At 43.0% G+C, this 20,149-nt stretch overlaps 1 protein-coding gene across 1 annotated transcript; it reads left to right on the top strand.

Annotated features, from left to right (window-relative positions):
• The first annotated feature begins 995 nt into the window (after positions 1-995).
• rogdi (rogdi atypical leucine zipper) lies at positions 996-14,482 on the top strand. The gene is made up of 11 exons (XM_079565359.1): positions 996-1,204; positions 7,107-7,178; positions 7,794-7,876; positions 9,226-9,280; positions 11,239-11,319; positions 11,426-11,521; positions 12,008-12,106; positions 12,174-12,287; positions 12,352-12,401; positions 12,616-12,742; positions 14,018-14,482. Exons 1-11 carry the CDS (start codon positions 1,130-1,132, stop codon positions 14,057-14,059), a joined length of 894 nt encoding a protein of 297 aa, XP_079421485.1. The 5' UTR covers positions 996-1,129; the 3' UTR covers positions 14,060-14,482.
• Positions 14,483-20,149: the final 5,667 nt, after the last annotated feature.

Raw genomic sequence — 20,149 nt, 5'->3', positions numbered from 1 at the left:
GGACAAGTGGAAGAAAATGGATGGACACGGATTCAAAAGTACAATTGGACGGAATTGATTTTTTAAACTATTATTTACCAGAACATGTGACATCAGGAAAGGTGCGCACAATAGGAAGCTGCCAATCCTGATGTAAAAGTAATAGTCACTGCACTATTTCACAGCTCCCAAAGGCAAACCAGGGAGACTGCAAGTGTCAATCACTTTAGATCAATAAATACTAATACTTTCAAGTATTTATTGTCTTCCTTCTTGGTAAATATCTGCATGATGGTTGTAGTTGGCACATAGCTGATTAGCCTGCGTCAAATGTTATAATATCTGGATTTTTTTTGACAAGTCGATGCATAAAAGGAATGTGGTTTTGACTTCCGGCACCCGCTAAATCAGTGGTTCCCAACCTTTTTTATCATACTGACCCCTTGGGCTTTTCAGTGACCCACTGGTCCGTGTGTGTACCCCCTCCCTCAAAGGTGTTGCAGTTCATTTAGAAAGCAATCACTTGGAAGCGCTGTTTGTCAGTAAAAAGACAATGTTGCGTTCAAAATAAACCTTCCATTCTTACAAAAATACTAATTTAATCACCTAAAATACCCAAACAGAGCCTTTCCTCTTTATCTTCATTCTGAAATAGTTCCAGGTACCCCCTGCTCGGTTCTCGAGAGCCCCCAGGTCCCCTTACCCCTGGTTGGGAAACACTGCGCTAAATGACCAGAAATGGGCGGGACCCTTTAACCGGAAAAGTATTTCCAAATATGGCTGTGGGCGGTACATTTTAATAACAAGCGTGTGACCAAGGGAATGGTGCGTTCTCTGACCATGGGAAAACCAAACGATGTCTTTCCGTATCGACAGCACAACCTGTTAGTGACGTGGGAAAAGTAACGTCTCATTTGTGTTTCATTCTTTGTACCCGGATGTTGTAGCTTTTCACGCTAGCACAGCGCACACGCATCCGCAGTATCGCCGCACTCCACTAAGCTGCTGTTAGCGCTCCCCCGTCCGAGCGCCCGTGAACGCACCAGCTCCTCCTCTGAGCCTGAGCTAGTGCAGAATCTCGGCTCATATCGTTTTTGCAGATCCATCGCTTTTTTTGTGTGTTTTTTTGGAAGAGCCCCCGGAGCCAGACATGCTGAACCCGCAGAGGTCTCTGTCCGAGCTGCCGAAGATGTCCTCGGCCAGTCAGGTGGAGCGGGCCGTGCTGGTAAGAGAGACCGAGCCTTTACACTCACGGCGTTCCGTCCGAGTGGGGACGGCTTAGCAGGAGGTTGCCATGGACTCTACTGTATAACTGTGTGTAACACTGAAGTGCGGATTATGAGGAGGCGTTTTGGATTCGATGGTTTAACTGGTGAAGCTGAAGGACAGGTAGAACGATTTAGCGAGTTTAAACATATTTCTTATGGGGAGCTTTGGCCGTTTTAAGCACAACATCAATTATTTTCATATGGTAGTATTAGGCTACATGATAGAAAAGTCAAAATCATACTTATTTCCCTTATAGTAATCCACAGGAAAAGAGAAATCTCTAAATTAATTTATTTCCGACAAAGAGAAATAATTTGTTCAGACTCAGGACAGAAATGGAAATCCACCTGTCCGTAAAGCCCCGACTGTTTTCTGTCCCTCCGTGTTGTGACGCACAGTCCCGGTCGCTCGGAGGCCCGTGGAGCCGCCCCCCGGTGCTGGATGCTGCTGCCGTCCCGCAGCGGTCCGCCAGTGCCTCCAGCTCACACCCCGCAGGATTTCAACAACATCAGCCCGTTATCGATGGGCGCGTGTTGTTATTGTGCCAGAGAGAGGCGCTTATTGGCACGAAGCGCTGGTAAACAGAGGCTGCCTAAATGACCGGCATTTCGTCCGGGGCGGGGCTAAGTCAGACGCTAAAACTGCGTATACACATCAGCATACATTTATATCTGGGATCAATCCTACACCTATTAATAATACTTGTGTCAGCCTGTTTGTGAATCAAAGGTTTAAATGTCCTTAGCTAATCCTTTAACCTCTTAACCCCCGCTTTAAAGGGATATTTCAGGATTTTGGACGTATAGGGCCTCATTTCCTAGTTATCCAGAGTGATTTCTGGAGATATTTTTTATTGTAACTCATGCAGTCCTTTTATATGAAGAGTTACGGCGCTAGGCTTGTGCTAGGCTAGCGCATTTCTATGGTATCAGCTAGCCTGCATTAAAAACAGTCTGACCCGCTCCACAGAGCACCTGAGACAAATCACTTATAACACCAGACTAACCATATAAATGTCTGTGTCAATAGAGTAACGTTTGGAATACAACTGACCTTGCATCGCATGAATGATCGCATTTTGAGGGACTATTTTCTAGCAGATCACTACCTGTCTGGGGTTCACGCGTGCCCTCAGTCACGTAAACACAGCACAGACGGCGTTAGCATTTAGCCTCTCCTCCTCTATAGCTCCAAACCAGGGGAAGATAGAAGCTACCAAGCTCTTCCACGCTTTTCCTGTTTAAATATGGTTACATGAAGTGTTACACGATAAAGTATAATTACACAAAATTAAACAATGTGGATTTTCTAATAAAAGGGGGAACTATCTTGTAAGGTGTAATAATATCAGGAGTAGTTCGACGTCCGCACAGTAAAGTGAAGATATTACTGTGCGGATTTGGAACTACTGCTGGTATTCTGAGCTGGGCTTAGACCGTCCTGAGACAGGTTAGTTTTACCCTACTGATAATGTGTTGTTGCAATAGTAAACCTGCTATAGAGGAGAGGAGGAGAGGCTAATGCTAACGCCGTCTGTGCTGTGTTTGCGTGACTGAGGACACGCGTGAAGACCAGACGGGTACAAATTAACTCGTCTAAGCTATGGCAAGATTATCTCAGAATGTGAAAATGAAGACCTAAATGCAAAATGGTTAAAATTACTCTATTGACACAAACATTTATATGGTTAGTCTGGTGTTATAAGTGATTTGCCTCAGGTGCTCTGTGGAGCGGGTCAGACTGGTTTTAATGCAGGCTAGCTGATACCATAGAAATGCGCTAGCCTTGCACGAGCCTAGCGCCACAAAACTCTACAAAGAAAAATATCTCCATAAATCAACAACACTCTGGATAACTAGGAAATGAGGCTCTATGTCAAAATCATGAAATATCCCTTTGACAAAGCGCATTGTCTCCAGGTCAGCTTTACCCAAATCTAAAAGCTTCAGAAAAAAAAAAAATCATCAGAATAGCGACATAAAAAGAGATTTAGAAAACGATGAAAACGCAGCAATAAAAGCATCAAAAGAGCCGCGAAAAATGCAATAAAAAAGCAACAAAAATACAACGAAAAAGTGACAATACAAGGAAAAGTCTTAGATCAGTTTTGTTGTTCTTAGCTTTCAAATGATTTTCAGCATCAAAAAAAAATTCAGTATCAAAAAAATTCAAATATTAAGGGTTTAAAAACACGATTCCGGTCAATCAGCTATGTCACATGCCCATTCCTGTGTGGAGTTATGGATTATTTACGAAATAATGAGTTTGCTCACTCCAGCCACTAGGGGGCAGCTTAAATGAACAAAAGGAATGAATTCCACACCTGTCCAGCAGAGGGAACTGACATAATAAGAGTTCAGGATATAAACAGCATATTATAACCACGTGGTAAATGGTCAGCCTGCCCCAGGGCGGCTGTGGCTACAATAGTAATTTACCGCCATCGAATGTGGAGTGAATGAATATTGACTTTATGTAGCACTTTAAGAAACATGTGACACAGGCTGACGAAGCACAATAAGTGTAAGCCATTGTTATTTATGAGGCCACAGTCCTTTACAATATATGCGGCCCGTGACCCGCCGTGGGGGCTGAATTTCGGCCCTCGACCCAAACGACTTCGACACCCCTGAGCTATGTGCTAACTACCGACCATTGCACGGGTGTTTTACAATCAAGAAAACACTCAATACTTGAAAATACGGCGAAACTATTTGCAAACTTTTCGGTGTATAATGTTTTAGACAAATCTTCAATTTAACTTTGTGTGTTTTATGTTCCTGAGTTAGCATGTAGCTGATTAGCTGCATCGTGCTTTTAAAGTCTTAATTTTTTTATTTTTTTTACGTCGGATCCAGACATGTGACTGGAGTGGGTGGGACTGTCGAGCTCTTTAAACTAGATATTGCTGGAAAACAAACTAAAACTGTGCAGGCTCTCATTCGTCCAGGAAGTATTGATCATAGTGAAGCTTGAATCGTCGACTGGACTGGGTTTGGTTGCTCTCGTTGTCATGCGCTCTTAAAAGGTTTATAGAGGTACTTTTACTATAGTTACTGGGACGCCTGTAGACCATAGACCGAAGTCCAAGTTTGTGAACGAACCTCCAGTATAGGTGGCATTCATGTAAAGAGCCTTTATTATAGTTTAACTACGAGGACTATGTGTGGACTAGGGGCAAAAGGTCAATACAACTCTGTGGGATGGATCCAGTTTTTGACGGACTGGATTCACAAACCTGCTGTGATTCGTATGGCTGAAAGACATTTGTTCTGACCAACATCACACAGTTGTTTTTGAATATAATATAGTATAACATAGTCACTACTCTTGGACAACTTTATGAGAAAATAATGTGACCTGACAGAGAAGACGCTGAACATTGTGACCGTTGTTGTTTCATGTGGTTTGTCCCAGTAATGACAGAGATGTTCACCAAAAACAAAACATTTGAACCGTTACCTTAGTTTCCATCATAGAATTCTTACCTGCTCTCCACCTCCACTGTGTTCCACTTGATCTCTTGGAAAATTGGAACTTGGAAACTTACTGGAATGCGCACCAACTCCACAATTCCGACTCAGAAACTTGGGACAGAATCACTGAACCCGAGATGGAGCATTTAAAGATGGCTGAACCCTTCACCCCCCCCTGTGACCTCCACCTTAACGTGGTGGAGGGGTTTGAGCGCCTGAAAGATCCTGGAGCTCTGTTGTCAGGGGCCTCGTGTCCCTGGTAGGGTCTCCCATGGCAAACAGGTCCTCGGTGACGGAAGAGCGGTTCAGAAGCCCCTTTTGAGAGACCAACAGGCCCGGTTAGAATCGTGAGGCCGTCCTTCTGTGAACCCACCACCTGCAGGGGGAGCCATAGGGGCTGGTGCAATGTGATGGGCAGATCCAACAGCTTGGGTGCTTTTTTCGACCCCCAAAAGTAAAAGTAAAAGTAACATTTGTAAATGTTTTTTTTGGGGCCATGTACGCTATGTTGTCTTTTAATTTTTACTTACAAATATCGTGACAATGTACGTTATGTTGAAACATGAATGCTATTTCCTAGTAAGGAACATTTACACAAATCCCAGAGACAGAAAGTTGCATTTTCCTGCAGTTTTGTTTCCTCTTTATTGGAGTCAATACAACATGTGGCTCACCAACAACAGACCTCACCACACGTGACTGCTGGGCCAATCCACACCAAACAGAAACTGCCATGTTCTCCTTCAGCAGAAAAGGACATTCGAATAACGTGTCATTTTGGTGAGAGGTCGATATATCGGCAAATGAAAAGCGTTATACAGATAAGATTCGCTTCCCTTCCCTAAAGGCCAATATCTAGGCCTCAGAGGAACAGGGAAACATCGCAATGAATATTAGTTACAATCTTGTACACCTTGGTTCCTATTTTAGACATTTTATGTTGGAGCCGTTTACTTTTAGTTTCAGAACCAGAGACTTTTTGTTTTTTTTTGTTTTGGAATCTGCTGAAGCTCTGACACGGTTTCAGCAGGGCATTTAAAAGCATTAAAAGTCATTCAATTCATTTTGCCCAAATCAAGGCCTTACATGTCATTAAAAAGCATTAAATTAGATTCAAAGGTGCACTAAATCTACATTTTTTGGAAAATTAGGACATTGCTCAACAATTTTTACTGTTCAAATTCATCCAAAAATACCAACAGTATTGTAAAAACATTTTCAGCTGCTGTTTTGGGATGAAACTGACCACATGTTTTTGCTCAGAAGTTTCCCATGTTCAATTCTCTTTCCTCTGCTTGATGAAATGTTTGCAAATCTTTAAAGAGACTAGATCGCAAGTTATCCATTTTATGCTCACTACTGCCACCTCAGGTCTTACGTGTAACTGCACCTTCTATATTAAGCTCGTGCATGACGGCACTTCAGACCCGAAGTATCACCTTTCTGAGTGACAGTGCAGGATTTTAGAGGCAGTTGTGGTGTCATGGTTCTGTCTGTTATGTTCAGTTCCCCCTTGATTTTGCTTGGTGTTCTTGTCCTTAGTGTTTTATTTTGACTTGTCTGTTCTGTCCTTGTGATTTTGCTTTGCTTCCCCTTAGTTGATCACCTGCCCCGCCCTAATGTGTTTAACCTGTTCCCTGTTCCTTGTGTATTTAGACCCCTCTGTTTTCCCTTGTCTTTGTTGGATCATTGTCGTTCATGTCTGTGTCCTGGTTCAGTTTTGTTTTTTGCATTTTTGTCCTTGGATTTGTTCCATTAAATTTATTTTCAGTATTTTGGTTGGCTGCTTGCATCTGGGTCCTCATTCCACTTTCGCACCTCCAAACCACGACAGTCTGAGCTCATTCGACACAATAGGACATGGCTGGAACATGTAGAGGAGGAAAATACTTTGTTTTATCATTTTTAAATTCCTTATAGTCCCTTTTAAGAAATGAGATATGAGCAGATCTTTTTCTGCGTTTGGGGCATTAACATCGTATATTAAATGTTGAATTAAAAGGCATTACATTTGACTTGCTTCTGGCTGTATAAACCCTGTATAAAACAGGAATACACTGAATAAATCAGCTCTGTGCTTTTATAAACCGCCCTCTGTTGTCACAGGTCAACACTGACACATTTTACAGTTTAGAAGCTTCATACACAGGATTATAGGCCGGACATTATGGAAAAATATCGGCATCGGTCGATAGAGGTCGAGAGCAGTCGACCTGTACTTTTGACAGGACTTTAGATGATTAGATGATTATGGCAGCTTTAAACCTAATCCCTCACAGGTTTAACTTTGCGGATCTTCTGTTACCGACTTCTTTCAAATGCAGTCACTGAGCTTTAAGAAAAACCCTTTCAAACGGTCCATGGTGTGTTCTGTGTGTGCAGGAGGAGGAGTTCAACTGGCTGCTGCGAGAAGAGGTCCACTCTGTGCTCAAGCAGCTGCAGGACGTCCTCAAGGTGAAAGTTCTACCATGATGCCAGGGGTTCCAGATCTCAAACAACCACAACTTTGTTCTTAGTATTTGAAAACAGGAGTCAACAATTGTCTTTGAGAGGCTGAATGTGAATTCTTTCTGAGGAAGGTTCTTTACTGGAGAGGCTTATTGTTTTGTATTTCAGTCCACTACATTTAAAAGCTCCCCTCCGCTCCAGGATGAACACAGAGAATGTGGAATCTGGAGGTAACACTAGAGTCACAGGAAGAAGTCCAAATGTACTTCCTATCCTTAAAGGTGCGTTCTGCTACTTTTTATGCAACAAAACCCAAAAACTTATCTGTATGAGTGTTTTTTTGTGCGTCTAAAAATCCTTTCAAAAGTTCATCAAACCTCCAGATTCCACATTGTCCGTGTTCGCCCCGTTCCGCTCCCCCTCGACCTCCGCAGCAAATGCATGAACTGTTAAGAAACATTCCACATCATAGTCAAATATTGCAATAACTCACAACACTCGAGACAGTTTTATTTCACGTATTGCTCCAACTGAAGACTGAGCAGTGCATTTTACTGTAACAATGAGGCTCGTAAATGCTAGTAGTGAGTTTTTGGTCTGACCGTAGTGCTGTTGTGGCAGGAAGCGTCCCGGCGGTTCACCATGCCCTCCCCAGGACTGGAGAGCCAACTCAAGCAGGAGAACTTCATCCTGGGCAGCTCCACGTAAGCTCAACACAAAGACACATGCAGTTTCTAGTGACATCACACATCGCCAAGGCCGCCATTTTGAAGACAGAATTTTTAAGTGCTGGTTTTTATTTCAAGGCCCCAGAGCACACATTCTGGGACTAGTAATATCAAAGAGCAAACAAAAACCCTGTCTCGGCGAATTTGACAGTTTGTCATGTAATGTCAACAGCGCCTCGGTCTGAAGGCTCATTCATACTTCGCAAGACGCAAGAACTTCTTGTTCTTGCACCCTGAGCTGCACTTTTGCCTTGTCGCCATGGAACGGTCGACAGTTACAAAACTTTTCCATGGTTACAAGGCAAAAGTGACTTCATTTTGTTCTGCAGCTCAGGGTTCTGCAAATGTTTTCCAGTAACAGTTACACAGCACTTTGTGTTCATGCACTTTTCTATCTTTACACTTCAACAAGAAGTTCTTGCGTCTTGTGAAGTATGAAAGAGCCTTGAGTCTGTCTGGGTTTCCACAGAGCATTGAAGGTATTGAATGAATGATTTGGGGGAAAAAATGAAGGGATTTAGCCTCCATGTGTGGCGCACATACTGGGACCATGACCGTCTTAAATGGCTTAAAATTGCTTGAATAAAGGTTCTTAAAGCAGTACTAAGTAACTCTTGCCCCTAGAGGCCATAAGCGCAACTGCAGGTGTTGTAGCAACACTACGCTGACAGAAAAGACAAAGGGACAGAGGGATATTGTTCATCCAATTACACAATGGAAATATTTTTTTCACTCATACTTGGCTGTAAATACTGTTTAAGTGGTGCTAGCCCGCAGTTAGCTTTGCCCGTTAGCCTGTTTGCTTCTTCTTCGTGAGTCCATTAGTGTGTATTGGTGGCTCCGGTCCGGTGGCAGTCAAGTTGCAAGTGTGGTTTTTGGTCCAGAGACACCATGGGGAGATGAAAGACCCTCCAATCATCCCTTTAACACTTGTGTTACCCCCAGAGGGTCTACGGAAAGGACGTTACTTAGTACTGCTTTAATGTTGAATTTGAGTCAGAGGATATTGTAAAAAATGCTAATGGAACAAGCGTAAAGCCCACTTGAAATGAGACAAATTAACTTTTACTTTTTAAAAAATGTTCAGGCTTTGTCTTTTTAAGTGGTGTTTGTAGCTCTCCAGGTACTTTAGAAGGATCACAACCGAAGTTTTCAGTTTTCATTTTTGGATGTTGTATCTTGAGTCAGTGGAGATTTATACTGTAGTTTGACTTGATAATCAGTATCTCCAAAATGGCGGCCACACCTACAGAAGTCACGTGACTGAAAGTATAGAAAATAGCAAAACTTGTAAAAACGGAGCTCTGTGACCACTCTTCTTCCAGGATGGACCAGGTGAAGGGAGTGCTGACGTTGCAGGGAGAGGCACTGACGCAGGCGGTGAGTCCACACACACAAACTCACACCTGCCGGGCCCAGTGCTCCCACACTCCTCCTACTCAGTCAGCACACATTATACCATAAACCTCACTCAAACACAGCAGTTATCAGTAACTTTTCTACCACAGAGAGATACACACACATGCAACAACAATAACTTTGGCTACGGGGTAAAATGCTATGCTAAGTCTTAGGGGCTGATCCAATTATCTTATCACAATAATTCATTTCATATGTATCATTATACTTAGGGGCCGATCCAATATGTATCACAACATCTGATACATACTGATTTATGTGTACAGCAGGGCTGAGACAAAATATCGGACCACGATACTTTGTACTGCAATACCAAGTATCGATTCTTTATCAAGTTCGCAATACTTTGAATGCTTGTGTTTGGAGCATTATCACACAGTTTTCCAGTAACAGTTACACAGCACTTTGTGTTCATGCACAATCTTTACACTTCAATAAATGTCAAATGGCATTTGATTTATAAACTTTGGACACATGACTTCTTACACACTTTAAGGAGAACATATCACTTATACTTCCTTACACATCATAATTACTTACTGTATCGGATTGTGACAAAAGTCGTCCCAGCCCTGATGTACAGTAAGTGATATATTCACCTTAAAGGGACTATAGGGAGTTTAAAAATGTAAAAATCAAGTATTTTCCTCCCCCTACATGTTAAGCCATGTCCTACTGTGTAGAATGAGCTCAGACCTGTTCACCACAACTGCCTCTAAAATCCTGCACTGTCACTCAAAAAGGTGTCACTTTGGGCCCGAAGTGCCGTCATGCACGAGCTTAATATAGAAGGTGCAGTTACACATATGACCTGAGGTGGCAGTAGTGAGTATAAAATGGCTAACTTGCATCTAGCACCTTTAAAGGGGCTGGTGATGATTTTAGAGGCAGTTGTGGTTAATATGTCTGGGCTCATTCTATACCTTGGGACATTGTTGGAACATGTAGGGGGAGGAAAGTACTTAGTTTTAACATTTTTAAACTCTGTATGGTCCCTTTAAAATGTGTCAATAGAAAACATATGGACATGTGTCCAAAAGTGTCCACAATATAAGGAGAAAATAAAGGAGTGCAAGATTTAAAAAAAAAGCCTCCAAACCTAAACCTCATAATCAAAGGCCTTTGCAAATAACTTAATTTCAACCAAAAGCTAAACTAAGCTTCTCATTTTATAAAATACTTCCAGAAACAAAGCTTAGAGGAAAAGCATCTGCACATTGTAACTGGAAGTGCAAACATTTCAGCTCAATACATGAACTAGGACTATTTTAATTAGTTTATCCTTTTACCTTAAAGGTGCATTGTGCAACGTTTTTGTGAAAAAGCATATAAAAAACATAATTTGTGGGTATTTGACCTTGTATTGACCGAGCGGCTGAATGAGTGGTCAGCGTGGCACCTTTACTTTCCAGTAGATCCTAGAGCGTCCTAGAAACCAACATGATGGAAAGTAAAGGTGCCACACGGACCACTACGAGGTCAAATATCCACAAATTATGTATCAAATCGTGTTTGCATAAAAAGTTGCATAATGCACCTTAAACATAGTAACGGATGGAAACTAGCTATTTAGCTGTAATCTGAAGCAGTACATCTCCGTCTCTATGAGCTTAATGTCTCTGTACATTTCCCCTTTAATAAAGATTAAAGTAAAGTAAGTATAGATACTCTGATAAAGTATTGACACTTGGCATTGCGTTAAAAAGTGTTGTGATACACTACAAAACTATATTTTGTCCCTGCCCTACTAAGTTTACAGTTTGCGATCAAACGTTATGTATTTTAATGTTGTGACCATAACCAGCCATGTTTCTTGGGAGCAGAGAGCAATATCCATGGATTTCTATATTGTAATCCAGCGCGGTAGTGCTGTCCCCTGTGTTGTATCAGTCCACGCGCTCTAACCAGACTGTTCACAGGACATCAACCTGAAGATGGCCAAGAGCAGCCAAGTCCTGCATTTCCAGTTCAGAGACGACAAGCACTGGAAGCTGCAGCAGGTACTAACTCCAACCTTCACATAATCATCCTCCTGCTCTCCTGTGTGTCTTTTTTATTCTCCCTGTCATTCTATGTAGATACCCCTATTGAATGTTTCTCTGTCAGATCCAGGACGCCCGGAACCACGTGAACCAGGCGCTGCACCTGCTGAGCTGCCGAGACGACAGCTACCACTTTAAAACCGGAGCAGAGGTCAACAAGGTGAGACATGCACCTGCCCGAGCCTTTGGACTCCAAACATCTCATTAAGAGATCGAAAACAACCCTTTTACTGTCTTTCTTAAACTGTGGTGCCAGGTGAGATGGTGTGTAATGCACCGAATTTACTTAAAGCGGTGGCATTACGCTTTGTGCAGGTAATAATCATAATAATCTAAAAAAAAAAATTCCATCTGGGAACATGTTCATCGCCACATATAACCAAACGCCGGAAACAAACTATGTTACGGCTATTCAAACATTTAGTTTAGAATGTGTTGAAGCCCTTAACACTAGATAGTGGATATTCGTCCTGCTGCAAGTATTGATGAGTATTGGTCACTGACGTCCTCAGTGGTCAAACTACCAAGTACAAATGACTGCGTAAACATTTGTCTACAATGGAAAAGCCCTGTACGACAAAGCAACATCGACCGTTTGTTGGACTTTATTTTATCGAATGTTTTGAGGTTGTGCTTGTGTGTGCAGCTGATGGACGCAGTGATGCTCCAGCTGACCAGGGCCAGGAACAGGCTGACCACCCCCGCCTCGCTCACCCTCCCCGAGCTCGCCACCAGCGGCCTCATGGTAAAGCCCGCACAGCCTCCTCCCTGCCCCTGTCAGCCCCTCCTCACCTGTGCTTGTGTTTGTACAGAAAATGTTCAGTCCGCCGATGCCCGGAGACGTCATGGTCAACTTTTACATCAACCTGAGCAAGCTGTGTCTGACGGTCTACCAGCTGCACGTGCTGCCCCCCAACACCACCAAGGTCTGGTTTTGCTTATACAGTATATTGTCCAAACAAATGGTTCCTAACACTTTGTTTTTCTTAGAATTACAAGCCTGCGGGAAGCTCAGTGCTGCACAACCCTGGGGCAATGTTGTAAGTGTCTATTTGACTTCGATGAATGTGACATACATCTATCCATCCACGTTCGAGTTGTCTAACTACATTGTGTTTGTGTTAGTTGGCACACACTCTTTTTGCGAACTCAATATATTCCAAAGCACTAGATGGATTTCAGTCCACTCTAAAAATCGGGCCCTTCAAAGCATCCAGCTGATCGTCCAATTTGTGTCAACGTGTGTCTCTGCAGTGAGCTGAACACCAACCGCTTCGAGGTGAGCCATGTGCACAAGGTGGAATGTGTGGTGCCCTGGCTCAGCGACACACTGGTCTTCTTCACCATCTCACTGCAGCTCTGCCAGCAGCTCAAAGACAAGGTAACGACCCCCAAACCCACAACACAAGTGTAACCCTAGCAGCTCAAAGACAAGGTAACGACCCCCAAACCCACAACACAAGCCTAACCCCAGCAGCTCAAAGACAAGGTAACGACCCCCAAACCCACAACACAAGCCTAACCCCAGCAGCTCAAAGACAAGGTAACGACCCCCAAACCCACAACACAAGCCTAACCCCAGCAGCTCAAAGACAAGGTAACGACCCCCAAACCCACAACACAAGCCTAACCCCAGCAGCTCAAAGACAAGGTAACGACCCCCAAACCCACAACACAAGCCTAACCCCAGCAGCTCAGAGACAAGGTAACGACCCCCAAACCCACAACACAAGCCTAACCCCAGCAGCTCAGAGACAAGGTAACGACCCCCAAACCCACACACAAGTGTAACCCCAGCAGCTCAGAGACAAGGTAACGACCCCCAAACCCACAACACAAGTGTAACCCCAGAAGCTCAGAGACAAGGTAACGACCCCCAAACCCACAACACAAGTGTAACCCCAGCAGCTCAGAGACAAGGTAACAACCCCCAAACCCACACACAAGTGTAACCCCAGCAGCTCAGAGACAAGGTAACGACCCCCAAACCCACAACACAAGTGTAACCCCAGAAGCTCAGAGACAAGGTAACGACCCCCAAACCCACAACACAAGCCTAACCCCAGCAGCTCAAAGACAAGGTAACGACCCCCAAACCCACAACACAAGCCTAACCCCAGCAGCTCAGAGACAAGGTAACAACCCCCAAACCCACAACACAAGTGTAACCCCAGCAGCTCAAAGACAAGGTAACAACCCTCAAACCCACAACACAAGTGTAACCCCAGCAGCTCAGAGACGAGGTAACGACCCCCAAACCCACAACACAAGTGTAACCCCAGCAGCTCAGAGACAAGGTAACGACCCCCAAACCCACAACACAAGTGTAACCCCAGCAGCTCAGAGACAAGGTAACGACCCCCAAACCCACAACACAAGTGTAACCCCAGCAGCTCAGAGACAAGGTAACAACCCCCAAACCCACAACACAAGCCAAACCCCAGCAGCTCAAAGACAAGGTAACAATCCCCAAACCCACAACACAAGCCTAACCCCAGCAGCTCAAAGACAAGGTAACAACCCCCAAACCCACAACACAAGTGTAACCCCAGCAGCTCAGAGACAAGGTCGTGACTCTGTGAGGTACTGATTACTGGTAACTTACCTAAATAAGTCCAGTGTTCTAAAAAAAAAGTATCCTGTGTCATGTCCACAGATCTCCGTCTTCTCCAGCTTTTGGAACTCTCGGTCCTTCTAAACCAGTGAATGGAGCCTCATCACAGCCGTCCTTCAGGTGTTGAACCCCCAGTGATCCGCCCCATGCCCACATGCCCCACTGACTGACTGACTGACTGACTGGTGCTCGACTGGGCCAGTGGCAGACTGAGTGTTTTTGGTGCTCCTCCGATGAACAGGGGCTGAGAATCTGCAGGGTGCAGGTAACTTTACAGGAGCATGAAATAAGAGATGTGATTTGAAGAAAGCTAGGGATGTGTAGGAAGTCGCTGCCTGTTTTTGCACTAACCTGTCAGGGCATTTTTTTTGTTTAATCCGACAGCCGTTATCTGCACTCACTCCTTTGGCATTGAAAAATCCCATTTAAAAGTGGACATACCATGCATAACCTTAGCTTATAAACCTGCTTTTGGAAACCTCAGGACTGATTTATTTATTATTATTTTTTTAGCAACCCAGCAGCTTTATCCGTGGTCAGCTTTTACTTTCCATCCCAGAGGCCTCCAGGACCTCCAGGATCAATTTTTTCTAAAGTTTCTGGTAGGTCCATGGTTTTGCATGCGTTCTATCCAGAAACCTACACGAAACCCTAAAAAAAGACATTGATCCTGGAGCTTTATAGAGGCTTCTGTGATGGAAACTACTCTGAACCGGTTTGGAGATGGTTTAAAATGTTGATGACACTAAACAGTATGGCAACAGGCATGATTTTAAAGAGGGAATAACATTACAGCATGTTTAAAAGCACAAAAAAAGGTTGATGCATGATATGCCTCCTTTAAGATATTTATTTAGTTTATTATGTTTATTTAAAGATGCATTGTAGAACTTTTATGTGGAAAAAAGTGTTGTTATTAGTGCATATTTGTCCTTTCAGTGACCCGGTAGCTGTATGGGTGGTTAGCATGCCTCTATTTTCCATCACAGCGGCCTGGAAGGAACGTAATGGCACTATGCTAACCACCCACACAGCCGCTGGGTCACTGAAAGGACATATATACGCACAAATATCTACTTTTTTTCACATACAAAGTTCCATAATGCGCCTTGAATTATTTTGGTAATGGATTGAGCTCATACTTTTGGAGTCGCTCACATAGACTATGAGCTGTCGATTGTCAGCCCTTGTTCACTGACCTTTAGCTGCTCCTTTTATTTTTTCCAGAAATGTAAATATTCATGTTAAGCTCGTCCAAGCCCTGGTACACCGGCTCACTACTTGTGAAATACATAAAATTGTAGCTCAACAGTATCCACCGACACTGGGGCCAGAGGTAAAATTTCCATTCATTTTTTTCAATAGTATATTCTGAAAATTCAAATTAATGGTACAACAGTGGATCAGCAAGTTTCTTTAAAACATAAAGCCTGTCCTGTTGTTAAAAATACAAAGAAATATTGTCCCAAGAATTCATCCAATTGACCTTTCACAACACTCCACTCCTAAATGCTCATTGTCAAGTCTATAGAACTCCTACAGCAGAAAGTGAAGCCTGCCGTGTTTTTCCTTTTTCAAAGCCGAGAGAAATAGCAGAAACCGCACCTGCTGACTCGTAAGCCAAGGTAAGACTAGTTTACCATCGTCTTGCCGTTTGCCGAAAGCTCCGTGAGTCTTGATTAGTCTTGTTCTGCACGGGACATCGCGGCTGGAGAATGAGGACTAAAATATTACCTCGCCGAATAAGAACCACAGCCGCGGGGGAGACAAAGCCACTGCAGCCTCTCTCACGGGCAGCTGGGGAACTCGGCTACTGAAGGTTTAGTTAGCAGCTAGCGGAACAGTAAGGTTCATATATTTTTCTATCTATAACTAGAATACCAAAAGAAGAGAACTTACCCGGCAGTGTCAGGGCGTGACTGGTCCACACGACGGCGCCACTTTCATTTGAGGCAGCTCCAGGGGTAGATTTCGATTTCATTTTGCCTCGATAGCTGTCGTTTCCCTTTCGTTGCATATTTGAGATAAATTCCTCCATTGCACACTGCAACATTGCTTCGATCTGGAGGAGATAATGTCGGTATTGCACCAAAAACAGTTGCTAACACACATATGACATGTGCTAAACTGAACTAGCTAGCAGTTGCTAAGGGGGTGGGGCTTTTGTGAAAGGTCAATGACATTGTCGTTCCATTTTTTTGTTGTGTCCAATCAGAGGTGGGTAGTTCTCTTACATTTACTCAAGTACATGTACTTAACTGTACTTTTGCAGTAGTTGTATTTTTTTCTTACAAGACTTTTTACTTTTACTTGAGTAATTAAATATCTGTACTCTTACTTGAGTAAAAGAAAATAGCAACTTGTGACACTGAGTAAACCTTTAAGTGACAAATCTTCATTTTGTAAAATAGATGTATTTTGCTTGTTTTTTAACTTGATTCTTCATTGTGATGATGATTATATGTATTTTATTTGAAAATATTGCTTTTGTTCCATTATTTAATGTTTTGTTCCCTTCATTTTTGTCGTAACTGAAACATGAATCAGAATTTTACGCTCAGTTACTCACAGTACTCGGGCAACCAAGTACTTTTTTACTCTGACTGGAGTTATTATTTTGGTCACTACTTTTTTACTTCTACTTGAGTTTAATGATTTTGAAGTAACATTACTCTTACATGAGTAAATATTTGCCCTCCTCTGTGTCCAGTCTACTTCCACATCCACACTCACCCCCTCATGTCTCTGTTAGTGGCATTAACCATGTTCTCTCTGGGCATTGAAAATGAAAAGGCGGGACGACCTGCATACGCCCAGCTGTTACTGTATTGGAAAGGTCTATTGGATAAATGGATGGGATTTCACTTCTGAAGCAGAGCCGGTTTATTGTTGATCTCCACGGCGATGAGACACAAAGTGAAATGTGAAGCTTGTTTCGAGGGTCAGCGTGCACCAGTCCAGCTCATACCGTGTGTGTTATGGAACTGATAAGCTAATCATAACTGTGTGTGTACTTCATGTGTGCTCAGCTTGTGATTTTTCCTTTTATTTTTATTTTTTTACTTTGCACTTTTTCTAAACCTGAACAAAATTATTCTTTGTCATTCCAGGAAGTGTTACTGATTGTTTGAAAAGCTGCTTAAGATGTTAAATGAGGAAAATATATCTGTGCAATAAACTCATCATATACTTCAATGCAGTGACTCTTTTTAATGACGACAATTATAGCAAAAACAATATTCATGTGTTTCGAGTGATGCAAAATTATAACAGCAGCCATTGTTTTTTAACACTGAAATAACATGTGTGAATCATTTTTGTCCTCGAATTTCCGACACTGAATATTCATTACACATTAATCAAAGTGTTTTAAATTGAAAATGAAGAAATCACCTTTGACCTGGTCTTTACTGTATTGCTTTTCAATATTTAAAATTCAGTGTGTAAAATTATAAATGAATTATAAATGAATTTCTTAAAAATCAAGCCCATAAATCAACAGTAGGAGTGAAAAATTCACACAGATCATCCTGGACATCAAGCTATCAGCAATCGACACTCTGAACTTAAAACACTGAAATGATTATTCAATGACTGAAATTTTGGCACCAAAATAAAATCATGTTATTTCAATATTAAAAAGATTCATAGCATAACATTCAGACATTTAAAACTCAATTTCTGTCGGCACAAGCTGTGTCACAGCCATACCTATGCATTTAACAAACTCAAATTCAACCTCTTCAAAGGTATTCAGGTCCCTTTAGGCAGCACGCTTTGTTTTTAGTACAAACTTAAGTTTCATGAATCAGGTCACATTCTATCAGTTTGGTTTGGTGACTAATCCAGTTTGAGAAACTGTTCGAAGTTTCTGAGATGTAGAAATGGGCAGATTTCCCTCATTCGTATAAAAGACTCAGAGTAAAACAGGATGACCAGAGCTCACTTTTTCCACCCATGATGGTCAAACTTCATGTTTGTGAAAGTCTTTTGTCAGTTACATGGACCAATCAGCACTGCCTTGATATTCTTTTAATCACTTTGGAAAGTGTTTGATGCACAAAGGCCAAAAGTCACTAGTGGTTTTGGAGAAAGCCAGTGGGACCTGGAACAGAGGGCTCAGAACTCTAGATAGAACGTTTCTATAGTAATCCTATGGAACTAATGTCCAGCTCCGGCAGCCATGTTGTGAAGGTCCATTCTGTTCTAATTCACTAATGAGGCTCGACTTTGTGGTTTGCTTCCTGTTTGACTTTTATATACGTGTCCCCATCAAACATCCATATTCAACCATATATTTATTGCTCATAAAAGTCATCGCTTTTACTACTTAGTTTAAAACAGATGTATTCATTTAGTTTATGACATGTCAAGAAAAATAACTCCATATGGTATAAAAGTGACTTCAGAGTGAATTCTCAGGAGCCCACTGCACTTCCGCTCTCATTTCCCTTTTGAGTTCGCAGCAGTGTCTTGTCCAAATAAACAAATGTCAAAGACTGTATGTCTAATTAAGTTAATCGCATCATGTTAAAAACATCACGCCGGGAGCAAAAACTTCACTGTACTTCATACAAATTTAAATAGCACTAATATTTTGCACAATACTTTATACTAAACTGACTGTCGATCAGTAACTTATTGTCCGTCATGTTTTCTTTAACTATTTATTAGTTAATATTAATTATATTTATAATTTATTAGTTTGATATATTGAGCCAAAAGAAACTGCAATAAAACAATATTGTTGAAGATCTTCATTTACCATAAGCTTAAAAATGACAGTAAAGGTAAGTTTGAAAAGTCCTTCATCTTAAAATATTTTCATAGTGAAATAATCACAACAATCACATCTAATATTTCACAACAATAACAACATTTGACATTATGGCTCCATAGCATTCTGGGTTCCACCATGGGACTGTGTAGGCCGCTTCACTGGCCCCTGGTGGTCATCTCAACTCCTAGATGATATATTAGTATTATGTGATAGAATCAACTAGTGCTTCATTTTAGTACAATCTGGAAAAGTGCTGCGTGTGTCCAGTGTGATAGAGACCAGATGGACATTCGAACACTCCCAGGAAGAGGCTTCAGGGGTGGGAGGTTCAGGGATGGAGGTTCAGGGATGGAGGTTCAGGGATGGAGGTTCAGGGATGGAGGTTCAGGGATGGAGGTTCAGGGATGGAGGTTCAGGGATGGAAGTCCAGGGATGGAGGTTCAGGGATGGAGGTTCAGGGATGGAGGTTCAGGGATGGAGGTTCAGGGATGGAGGTTCAGGGATGGAGGTTCAGGGATGGAGGTTCAGGGATGGAAGTCCAGGGATGGAGGTTCAGGGATGGAGGTTCAGGGATGGAGGTTCAGGGATGGAGGTTCAGGGATGGAAGTCCAGGGATGGAGGTTCAGGGATGGAGGTTCAGGGATGGAGGTTCAGGGATGGACGTTCAGGGATGGACGTTCAGGGATGGAGGTTCAGGGATGGAGGTTCAGGGATGGAGGTTCAGGGATGGAGGTTCAGGGATGGAAGTCCAGGGATGGAGGTTCAGGGATGGAGGTTCAGGGATGGAGGTTCAGGGATGGAGGTTCAGGGATGGAAGTCCAGGGATGGAGGTTCAGGGATGGAGGTTCAGGGATGGAGGTTCAGGGATGGAGGTTCAGGGATGGAGGTTCAGGGATGGAGGTTCAGGGATGGAGGTTCAGGGATGGAAGTCCAGGGATGGAGGTTCAGGGATGGAGGTTCAGGGATGGAGGTTCAGGGATGGAGGTTCAGGGATGGAAGTCCAGGGATGGAGGTTCAGGGATGGAGGTTCAGGGATGGAGGTTCAGGGATGGACGTTCAGGGATGGAGGTTCAGGGATGGAGGTTCAGGGATGGAGGTTCAGGGATGGAGGTTCAGGGATGGAGGTTCAGGGATGGAAGTCCAGGGATGGAGGTTCAGGGATGGAGGTTCAGGGATGGAGGTTCAGGGATGGAGGTTCAGGGATGGAGGTTCAGGGATGGAGGTTCAGGGATGGAAGTCCAGGGATGGAGGTTCAGGGATGGAAGTCCAGGGATGGAGGTTCAGGGATGGAGGTTCAGGGATGGAGGTTCAGGGATGGAGGTTCAGGGATGGAGGTTCAGGGATGGAAGTCCAGGGATGGAGGTTCAGGGATGGAGGGTTCAGGGATGGAGGGT

The sequence above is a fragment of the Gobius niger genome, assembly GCF_951799975.1.
Source record: "Gobius niger genome assembly, chromosome: 10".
Classification (NCBI taxonomy): domain Eukaryota; kingdom Metazoa; phylum Chordata; class Actinopteri; order Gobiiformes; family Gobiidae; genus Gobius; species Gobius niger.
The sequence above is the reverse complement of the archived record's forward strand: the minus strand, read 5'-3'. Positions and strand labels throughout refer to the sequence as shown.

Bases quoted from the DNA above. Each gene is read 5' to 3' on its own strand.
- rogdi (XM_079565359.1), top strand. From the start codon at position 1,130: ATGCTGAACCCGCAGAGGTCTCTGTCCGAGCTGCCGAAGATGTCCTCG. The intron at 7,877-9,225 runs GTAAGCTCAACA...CTCTTCTTCCAG, and splicing joins TTCATCCTGGGCAGCTCCAC to GATGGACCAGGTGAAGGGAG. The intron at 12,743-14,017 runs GTAACGACCCCC...TCATGTCCACAG, and splicing joins GCCAGCAGCTCAAAGACAAG to ATCTCCGTCTTCTCCAGCTT.